Below are 11,146 nucleotides of genomic sequence, written 5' to 3'. Positions count from 1 at the left end.
GATGAGGAGGGAGGTAAGGCTGAAAATTCCAAGCTTCTAATCATGGCTTGGTCTTTCTGGTGACCAGCTGCCATCTAGGAGCCATCCCAGGAACCCACCTTGAGTTGCTTCAATAGAATATACAGGAGCCCTGTGTCAGGGATAGGGTCAAAAACAAATATTAGAAGAAGATATTCTTAGTGCTCTTATACCTTAGAAAATTACAAGGGTTTGGGGAGCTCTGTGCCAGGAACAGGGGGAGAGACCAACAAACCTTCATGCCTTCAAAGAGAAAGTAGGTAATTTAACTGTGGTACATTCACCCAATGGAGTTTTATGCAGCAATAAAAACAAATTAATTACCATGATACAATATCCAACAAAATGAATGAATCATAGCAATAAGTGAAAAAAAATTGAGTCCCCTCAAATTACATACACCCTGAAACACTTTATAAAGTTTGAAACAAACAGATATATGCATGCATGGTTGTGCTCTCTCTCTCTGCCTCTCTGTCTCTGTCTCTCTCTCTCTCTGCCCCTCTCTCTTTAGGAATATTCATAAAAACAAAACTACATAAAAATGAAAGCAAAGGAATGATGAACAAAATATTCATGATGAACATAAGATTCAGGTGGATGGTTACCTTGAACTGGATGAGACAGGAGGTGGGTTGGTGGGAAAATCAGACAGATGCAGTTTATCGATAAGGTGTTAGGTTTTGCAAATAAAAGCATCCATGCATGGGCAATGATGAGAACAAGTTGTAAACCAAGGGGTGTTATTAATGTAATTCTAGGTTCCTGAGGCCCCATAAGTTTGTTGTTTTTTTTTTGTTTGTTTTTTGTTTTTTTTTGTTTGTTTGTTTGTTTGTTTTTTTTTTGTCCAAATGAAGGATTTCCTAAAAGGGTTACTTTTATTTATTTATTTATTTATTTATTTATTTTTCTTTTTTTATGTTTTTATTTTTAGAAAGAGAGCACAAGTTGGGGAGAGGGGCGGAAGGAGAGAGAGAGAAAATCTTAAGCAGGCTCCACTCTCAGTGCAGAACCTGACATGGGGCTCTATCCCATGACCCTGAGAACATGACCTGAGCCAAAATCAGGAGTTCGAGACTCAACCTACTGAGCCATCCAGGTGCCCTGAGGGCTACATTCCACATTTTATTTTATTTTATTTTATTTTTTTTTTTTCAACGTTTTTTATTTATTTTTGGGACAGAGAGAGACAGAGCATGAACAGGGGAGGGGCAGAGAGAGGGAGACACAGAATCAGAAACAGGCTCCAGGCTCCGAGCCATCAGCCCAGAGCCTGACGCGGGGCTCGAACTCACGGACCGCGAGATCGTGACCTGGCTGAAGTCGGACGCTTAACCGACTGCGCCACCCAGGCGCCCCTACATTCCACATTTTAAAAACACAACACCCACAAAAAAAATTATGAGGGATACATGTATCCCTTGGAACTAGTATATATTTTTTTGTATTCTTTGGGTTAATACCCAGTCCTGCAATTGCTGGATTGTAAGGTAGTTCTATTTTTAACTTTTTGAGGAACCTCCATACTGTTTTCTAGAGTGGCTGGCACCAGTGTGCACTCCCACCAAGAGTCTAGGAGGCTTCCCTTTTCTCCGCATCCTCACCAACACCTGTTGTTTCTTGTGTTGCTGATTTTAGCCATTCTGACAAGAGTGAAGTGATATCTCATTGTAGTTTTCATTTGTATTTCCCTGATGATGAGAGATATTGAAAGTCTTTTCATGTGTCTGCTGGTCAGGTGTATGTCTTCTTTGGAAAAATGTTCATGTCCTCTGTCCAATTTTTAAAATCAGATTATTTGGAGGGTTGAGTTTTATAAGTTATTTCTATATTTTGGATACTAACCCTTTATCAGATATGTCATTCTCAAATATCTTCTCTCATTCTGCAGGTTGCCTTTTAGTTTTGTTGACTGTTTCCTTTGCTGTGCAGAAGCCTTTATTTTGATGAAATCCCAGTAGTTTATTTTTCACCTTTGTTTCCCTTGCCTCAGGAGACATATCTAGTAAGAAGTTATTGCAACCATGAATGGATAAAGAAGATGCCATATATATATATATATATATATATATATATATATATGTGTATATATATATATATGTGTGTGTGTGTATGCTACGTTTTTATAAAACTTGATAAAAATAGATAAAAAATTGATAAAAAATAGATATCAAGCTGTACAATTACCAGAAGTACACAGTTATCAAAAATGCACACACTTCACTTGGCATCTCCAGCACCTTCAGCTTTCTGTGTCTAGTCTGTTTTGGCATCTCCATTTTCTGCAGGGTTACTCCCATATTTGCCAGTATCAGCTTTTCCTCTTTTTCCTCCGGGAATCTTTTCTCCCTTCTTTACAGGGGCCTTTTTAGGTTTGGGCTCTGGATTTGGAGGAATAGGTTTAGCAGATAACTTTGCAGATCTTCTCTGTGGCTTATCCTTCACCTTGGCTTTATCTCCTTTAGCATCCCCTTCAGCCTTTCTCTTGGGCATAGTGGTGACAGTGGTGGGACATAGGCACTGGGCACATGGATGAAGTGGTGTGTGGGCTTTGGCCAGTCTGGGGGTCATTCTTGCCCCCACTTCTTCACACTGCTCTTTTATGTACATATGAATATAATGGAGTATATAGAAAGAATAGAATATATAATAGAATATTACTCATCCATAAAAAAGAATGAAATCTTGCCATTTGTAACGATGTGGATGGAGCTAGAGACTATTATGCTAAGTGAAATAAGTCAGCAGAGAAAGACAAATACCATATGATTTCACTCATATGTGGAATTTAAGAAACAAAAGAAATGATCAAGAGGAAAAAGAGAGAGAGACAAACCAAGAAACAGACTCTTGGCTATAGAGAACAAAATGATGGTTACCAGAGGGGAGATTGGAGGGGGGGATTGATTAAATATGTGATGGGGACTAAGAAGGGCATTTATTGTAATGAGCACCAGATGTTGTAGATAAGTGTTGAATCACTAAATTGTGCACCTGAAAATAATATTACACTGTGTTAAGTAACTTGGATCTAAATAAAAACATTAAAAAATAAATAAATACTATTTAAATAGATTTTTAAAAGTCATGGGGAACTACCTGACTAACCAGTGCTCACTGAGAGGAAAGAACATGTGCAACGGAGTGAAGAGAACACACATAAATAGTTTAAAGTTCAAAGAGAGATAATCAGGAGGTGCAGATTCTGAAGGAAGTTTCTGAACTGTACAATTCTGTGATATAACCATGATCTCAAAGCTTATTTTCAAAGGCAAAGATGGTAGTTCGTCATTAGCCACACATGGATTCATTTCAACATTTCATGTTGGTATCTGTATAGCTCTAAGTCCAATTTTTATCAGAAATTTTGCTGACATGACACCAAACTGGCATTGCTGTTACCAGGAGCATTATTCTATACTGGGGGTCAGCTAACCTATACTGTAAAGGGCTAAACAGTAAACATTTTAGGCTTTGCAGGCTCTATGATCACTGTCACAACTATTCAAAGCTGTCATTAATAGCAGCCATGGATAAAATGTAAATGGTTGAGTGCAGCTGTGTTCCAATAAAACTCAAAAACAAGTGGCAGGCCAGATTTGGCCCCAATGCGTACTTTGCTGAGCTCTGTTCAATCCTATCCATGCAATGGTTAATATGGATACCTTATAGTGGGGGAACAGGTATCAATACAGCATCCTTGCCAGCGTGGTGAGATGGTGTCTAGGTCAGAACTTAGAGTTTAATGAGTTATCCCTCCACGGGTGCTACATCTTCCAACGTGAGAAGAAACATAACCCTCTGATCCAGGCTATAGGAATCTTTATAGTGGAATTATTACCAAGAAACACTATCTCCATTGCTGCAAGTTAGAGATGAGGACTTGAGGGAAGTAAACAGTAAAAAGAGTTTAAAGGAGACTTCTCAGTTATTTTTGGATGTCTCCTCTTTGAATAAATATTTATCCAAGATCATCATCCCTCCTTCAGCAGCAGTGAAATACAGAAGCCCTTTATACTGTCACTGCTGCCCCTGCCTCTGCTTACAACATTTAATGTGACTTCTTAACATGCAGTAGTATTTTACCATATGCTTTGTTGCACCCAAAGACCTGTGCATATGTTCCTCCACACTTTGCTGGTGAGTTCACTGGAGAAACCGTTCACTAACGAAGATTTCCAATCCCTTCCCTGCAGGTGAAAATCCAGTGTACCATGTTGAAGATGCTGGTCCTATAAGTTGCCAGATAAAAGTTCTAGGCAGGAAGGCACATGAATCAGGAAAGTAGGCCACCCTTTCAGCGTGTGTGTGTGTGTGTGTGTGTGTGTGTGTGTGTCCACATGCATGGGGTTGGTGGTACTTACAGACAAGACAGAGCACAGTCACTCACTTTAAAAATGAGGATGAAAACAATGTGTTCAAAGATCCCCAAAGCTATCTTAAAACAAGTCTGAATGGCTGGCAGAATAAAACCTACTTTTGTTTCCAAACAGATTCAAACTTATAGGTACATAGGCAATGAAGGTGTAGACAGAACTCGTAGATTGGTCTCAGAAAGACATCCTGGGTTCTGAAAGCATTGATAAGTCCAATCTTGATCCAGCCTCTCTCCCAGCCCTTTATAGTTTTTAAAATATATTTATTAAATAGGCCTAGTGAGGGGAAAATATTCTCTCTGAATCTTATTATGTTGACTTTTTTATATCTTCCTTCCTTCAGTCAGAACAAACAATGCCTATGACTTCTTACCACCTAGGATAGTATTTTGCATAGAGTAGGCACTTAGCAAATATTTGTTGAATGAAAGAACAATAATCACATCAAATATTTGAGGTAGATGCTATAATTATCCCTTAGCATAGGTTAAAAAAACAAAGCTAATGATCTTGTCCAAGAACACAACTCATCAGTGCTGGAGCTGGTTTAGCTGGTGCTTGTAAACATTCCATAGCATTTGTTTTACGTTAATCCAAACCATCCTTTCCACTTCATCCTGAATTTTACCTGGATCTGACCACCTCAGCACATGACATAGCTAATCTTTCACTCACTCGGTCTGGCTGGCAAGTTACCAATGGAATAACTTGTAATCATTGTTTTTCTCCCATCGGCCTACTGTTTGGAAATGTTGGTGGCTGACGGGAGAAAATCAATGTTTGATAGAAATGAATGGTCCTATCCACAGCATTGCTCCAAGTTTATTGTCTCCAAGTTTATTCCTATTTTGGTATCATCTTTTCTTAGGTTATCCAGTTACCCAGAATTGAACTAATGCTCAACATATTAAGTTTGTTCAATACATGAGTAAATCAGTAAGCAATTCTTTGATTTACAAAAGATTTGTTAATATACAAAGAAAAATACTGAAGTCTAAGAAAGTTAAGTACTTATTATTTAACTTATTATGTACTCACTGAGTTTTTCTTTACTCTTTTAATACAATGTTATAGTCTGAACCACAACCATATAAGAGTTAACTTAAGAAAAAACAGCCAGGGAGAGGAGCCTCTGTTTCCAAGTGATTAATCTTTTCTTTAACCTGTTTTACGTAACCCTCAGAGCAAAGAAACTTTATCAAAGGATTAAAAGTTATATAAACAAAGATCCCTTTATTTATAACTCTGATTCTCTGCGGGACAGGAAGTTCCAGCTTACATGTGTGCAGAGAGTTATACATATTGGTTACTCAATGTGTACTTTTAAAAAACTGTGATGATCTTACACAAGTGTAGAAGCAGCAGTGAATGGAGATGATGGTGAATGCTAAGGTAAAGGGAGTTCATTGACTTGGGTTGTTGTGAGTGCATTTCAGTTATTTTTGCTTAGAAAAAAATATAAGGCCAATTTAATACTTGGAAATATAAGACTCTTTGGGTTTTCTAATTATCTTGTCTATAATTTTCTGGTAGTGACAAGAATTCTGTGTAATGCAGGATCATGTAATTATAATAATATTGCTTGTTCACTCACAAATATATGGATATATACTTGGATTTTTTCTAAATATGCAGTTATAAGTGATTTGGAGCATTTGGAGTGAATCTAAATGATTCTGGATAATACTGCTTTCCTCTTGTTTTGCCCATGGTCTGAAAGACTTCTTTTTGTTTATCTGGTTCCTCCAAACCCATCCTTCTAGTTCTGATCAAGCTCCATGTTCTCCATATCCCTGTCTCTCTCCCATGAAATCCTAGAGCATTAGCTGTCTATATTATACACATACAACACACACACACACACACACACACACACACACACACACATGGGTGTTTTCTTTAAAAATTCAAAAGTGAGAGTTATATTTTTAATAAAGCCAGATGACACAAATAGTATAAAAAGAAAAAGTCAATTTGGTATATATCTTTTTACATTTCTTCCTATATTCACATAAAATATACATATATCATATATAATTATACATATTTATATACAAATGTTCCCCTTACTTTTATTCACATGAATAGAATCATCATTATATATGTGACTTACCTTGTTGCTGTATTCATTCAACTGTGTACCATGAACATTCCTTTAGGTCCACACATATATCTGAATCATTCTTGGCCTGTATCTCCTTAGAAAGAAACATGTCCATTTCTAGAGAACAGATTTCCAAAAGGGAAATTACAGAACCATTGCACCCTGCAATTCACAACTTACCATTTTTATACCTAATTTGATTAAATATTATAAATTTCCATAAATTTTTTAATTTATTATATTAATAAATGAGAATATTGTGTTGTGCTAAGTTGCATTTCCTTAGCTATTAGTGAGATTTGACATTCTTTTACAAAAAGCTTTTTATAAATTTTTTGGGCCATTGCATTTCCTCTTTTATGAACCCCAGCTCATACCCATGTTTGTCTCTTTTCTTGTCAATTTGTAAGAGTTCTTTTTTCACATTAGAGATATAAACCTCTGCCTCTTGTATATATTTCAAATCTTTCCTCTATCTCTTTCTCTTTCTTTCTTCTTTTTTTTTTTTTTTTTTTAACCTTACTTATGGTACTTTTTGGCCTTTGTGTAATTTGCATCATTATGAAGTCAACTCTAAATTTTTTCCATTATTGTTTCTTGTTTTTTTTTTTTCTTTTTGGAAGAGTTTTTTCCCAATCCTAACACTCCTACTTTTAAAAAATATTTTCATTTTTTACATTAAATCTTCAATCTATTGCTCTTTTCACTTTTGAACATGACATTAGGGAGGGCTAACAGTCTATTTTCTTTCCAGAAGGAGATCTAATTATGATACAATATCATTTATTACACAAGATATATTTTTTCCTGATGAACTATTATTGAAGTATTTATCTTTTTTTAAATGTTTATTTATTTTTGAGACAGAGACAGAGCACAAGTGGGGGAGGGGCAGAGAGAGAGGAAGACACAGAATCTGAAACAGGCTCCAGGCTCTGAGCTGTCAGCACAGAGCCTGATGCTGGGCTCGAACCCATGAACCGTGAGATCATGACCTGAGCTGAAGTCAGACACCTAACCGACTGAGCCACCCAGGCGTCCCTGAAGTATTTATCATATATTACATTTTCAATTTTACTGGATCTAGTTATGGACTCAGTCTGTGCCAGAGACTTGTTTGCCTGCTTTTTTGCTCATGACTTACTCTTTGAATCACATTAATGCTACAGAAGATTTTAGCATCTCCTATGGCAGGTGCCTACCATCCTTTTCAATCTCAGGGCAAAGACATTGTTTTGCCCAACCTCAAGCTTAGTGAGCATGATTTTAGAGGTTTGCTCAGAGTGCTTTATATTTGTCCTCTACAGTTTGGAGGATTCAGAGACTGGTCTGATTCCTGCTAAAAAGTCTAGAAGGCAAAGAGCGGAGGTGGATCCTCCTGCCAGGAGGTGGAAGGAAGCAAGGGCTACATTTGAAAAGGAGCAACATCCCAGTCAAGGGTGGGCCAACTGGTTTGGGTCTGTCTTAAGTCTGGCTAATTGGATTATATGGAGCAATGGTGAGACCTGAGTAGAGAGGCTAAAAGTGTGTCCTACAGGTAAAAATTTGAAGGAGAACTTGTGTGTGACTAGTCAGAGGAAGTGCATTTACCCCACCGAAGATACTGCACATTAGAGATCACAAATGAAGGGTAACATCTCCAAAGACCCACAGAAATGGCCGGGAGAGTCTGTTTTAAATTGCTCTCTAGGCCAGAGAAAGAAAAAATGACAATACCTGCCTCTTTAACTTCCCACACCAAGTTTCAACTCCAGAGGACACAGAAGCAGCCTTGCTTCACTGTGTGGGAAGAGCTGCAGTGGGGCTAGGGAGAGAGGCCAGGAGAAGCTAGAGCAGAGCATAAACAAACTACCTGAACCCTTTTTCCCACCTGGAAGATTTGGATATGTTGTAGTGGGAGGAAAGAAGCTTCAGTTTAAATGAAGTTCAAAGTCATTTTTGTGAGACTAATGTGACCAGAGGGCTTTTATTTTTCTTTTGAAAGTCAACAGAAAGTAGTGCAAACTGAAATTCCACTTAGTATCAGGAGAAGAACAGGTCCCATAAAATCATTTTATAGTCAGTGGAGGGAGAAGAATAAGGCTTATTCTCTGATGTTATAAAGACCATTTGTTCAAGGGATTTGTACTTGTGATCAATTTCTAATGTAAATAATAGGGTGGATTATTTAAATTTTAAAGTCTTTTTTCAACAACACATCCCTTTCAGTAAACATTGGCCTTCTTCTCAGAAAGACACCAGGATTATATATTTGCCTGCCTTCAACCTTCCCTTTACTTCAGTATACTGTTGCTAGTTGCTCTACTGAAGTATTTTCTACACATATGTAGTATTTTACCATTTAACCTAAAGACATCTTTATGAATCATGAGAATAGATTTAGCTTTACAAGTATGTCATCAATTCCACAGGATAGGGATTAGTAAGGACAGTTGAAGCATGTGACTCAAACTTGGGCCACGTTATAAAGGGAGTTGTTTTCTAAGTGGAATTATCATTTATAGTAATGATGATAATTTCAGAGATTTATATAGTATTTTAAGTCTTCAAAATAGCCATTTGTTTTTTAAAAGACAGGATATAAATAGAATTGCATGTCCTATACTGAAATGAGGACAGAATGTAGAAAATGTCTCAAGAGTTACAGGGGTACCTGGCTGGCTCAGTCAGTAGAACATGAAATGCTTGATCCTGGGGTCATGTGTTTAAGCTCTGCATTGGGTGCAGACATTACTTTAAAAAAAGTTACTTAATACAGCTATTCAAATGCAGAACAGGATAAGATGAAGCTCAAGCTTGACAGCTTTTTAGTCATTTTGTCTAGCAACAGAGACAGCAAGAGCTACCAATTATTGAAACTTATAATGTGTCAGGCTTTCTGACAAGTACTTTGCATCATTTGTCTCCTTTTTCATTACATGCCATGTGGATGTCTAATCTTTTCAGGATCCACCAAGAAGATTTATACATCCCTATTTGAGTCAATTCTAGAAAGCCTGACAAGATCTACCTAGATGGTCCCTTAGCAGTTCTGGAAAATCAGAGGTATTCAGGTTACTTGGGTTTAAAAATTAGAATTAATTCAGATATGGCAGTGGGAGCTTAGGTGCTACAAAATGTCATCTAATATGTAATGTAAATCGCATCATATTTGTAATCCAGGAAAAGAATGAGAGAATGTAGAATGGGTTCTATATTAGTTTGGTTCACCAACATTTTTGTCTTATAAATTATAAATATTTTTGTCAGTAATAATATATGACTTCATATACTTTATGAGAATATAATATGGCAATCCAGCGATCACCAAACTGTATAACTTTTATTTACATTCTCAATGGAAAAACAGCTAATGAAATAAAACTGTGAAAAACCCATAGGAAATACCTCATTGTAAAGACATCCTGGTTTCCTTTCATATCCATATTCTTTTATTTATGTATGAATGTTATTTTTTTCTTCATTTGCTAGTGACACATTGTGGTTTATGTACTCCTTTATGCTGTGAATCTTGACGTTAAAGTCCAGCAAATGGGGCCAATTATAGGACTACTTAATAAATCTAAATTCACTATGAACTACAATGTCAGAAATATATATTTGAGTAGTGAACAAATCTTTGATCTTCCTATCCCATCTTTTGCCATATTTATCTGACAGAATAAATTGTTTACATACATAAGGAAAGGACAGAGGGTAGACTATGTTCCATGTTTCTGTTTTCCAGATGGGACCCTGATCATTTGCTAACCTCTTACATCAATATTGGATCTTAACTTCTTTAATAATCTCATCTGTATATGCAACTCATAATCACGTTTTTGTGTATTTCTATCAGCTAAATTAAGTTTTAAGTATTCATTCCTAGAAAAGGCTAAAAAGAAAGGTGTGTAAGTGGTAATAACGCCTTAGCTTTTGTGAGGCAAAGTTCCAGATAAAAACTTGTAGAAAAATGTAACTGTATGTGTTATGACTATTTTTAGATATGTAAACACTTTGTCCTGATGCTTTCCCTGTATTACAGTTGGAAAAACAATTTAGCTCAGATTACTGGTCACAGTGACTAAGCTCATTTGGTAGAGCAGTGCATTATCCGTTTTAGGTGATTCTGCTCTTAAACGCAAATATACCAAAAGGGCAGCATGTGCTAGAGATGTGTAGACGTAAAAGGATGGTTTAAGTACCTGAGCACATGATGTGCTAAAACAGCCACAGTCAAGCGTTTGTTAGATTGTTGTATGAGGATGTTCATGATGATGAAGAACAAAATGGGTCTTCTCTATATTTGAATAGGCCTCTAGAAGACGAATCCTACACTCACAACTTTTCTCATCTGTAGCTGTAGGGTCTCCTAAGCATCCTGATTTGAGTTTACTGTTTTCTTATTTTTTACTTGGAAGTCTTAGAATCAAGGTGCAGCCAAACTTGAACAGAGTGAAGTTGTATCAGTATTTAATACCTCATGTTCTGGTCAAGGCCGTATCTTGGAATTGAGCTAATAATAATCACAGCTCAAAGTTGCCAAATGTAGTATAGCCAGTTATAATTATATACTAAGTGATTTCCATGCATTATCTCTATCCTTTCATCTCTACAGAATAGATTATCTTTTTCATATATTAATGAAGGAATTGAGGTTAAAGAAACT

The 11,146-nt window shown here is 36.6% G+C and overlaps 1 protein-coding gene across 1 annotated transcript; it reads right to left on the bottom strand.

Moving 5' to 3' along the window:
• Positions 1 to 2,147: 2,147 nt before the first annotated feature.
• Positions 2,148 to 2,691, bottom strand: LOC122224330 (non-histone chromosomal protein HMG-17-like). The gene has a single exon (XM_042945999.1). It carries the CDS (start codon positions 2,626 to 2,628, stop codon positions 2,275 to 2,277), a length of 354 nt encoding a protein of 117 aa, XP_042801933.1. The 5' UTR covers positions 2,629 to 2,691; the 3' UTR covers positions 2,148 to 2,274.
• Between the last annotated feature and the right edge of the window lie 8,455 nt (positions 2,692 to 11,146).

The sequence above is a fragment of the Panthera leo genome, chromosome B4, assembly GCF_018350215.1.
Source record: "Panthera leo isolate Ple1 chromosome B4, P.leo_Ple1_pat1.1, whole genome shotgun sequence".
NCBI classification, from domain to species: domain Eukaryota; kingdom Metazoa; phylum Chordata; class Mammalia; order Carnivora; family Felidae; genus Panthera; species Panthera leo.
The sequence above is the reverse complement of the archived record's forward strand: the minus strand, read 5'-3'. Positions and strand labels throughout refer to the sequence as shown.

What these genes read in the sequence shown, in the direction of transcription:
- LOC122224330 (XM_042945999.1), bottom strand. Translation starts at nt 2,628, where the DNA reads ATGTACATAAAAGAGCAGTGTGAAGAAGTGGGGGCAAGAATGACCCCC.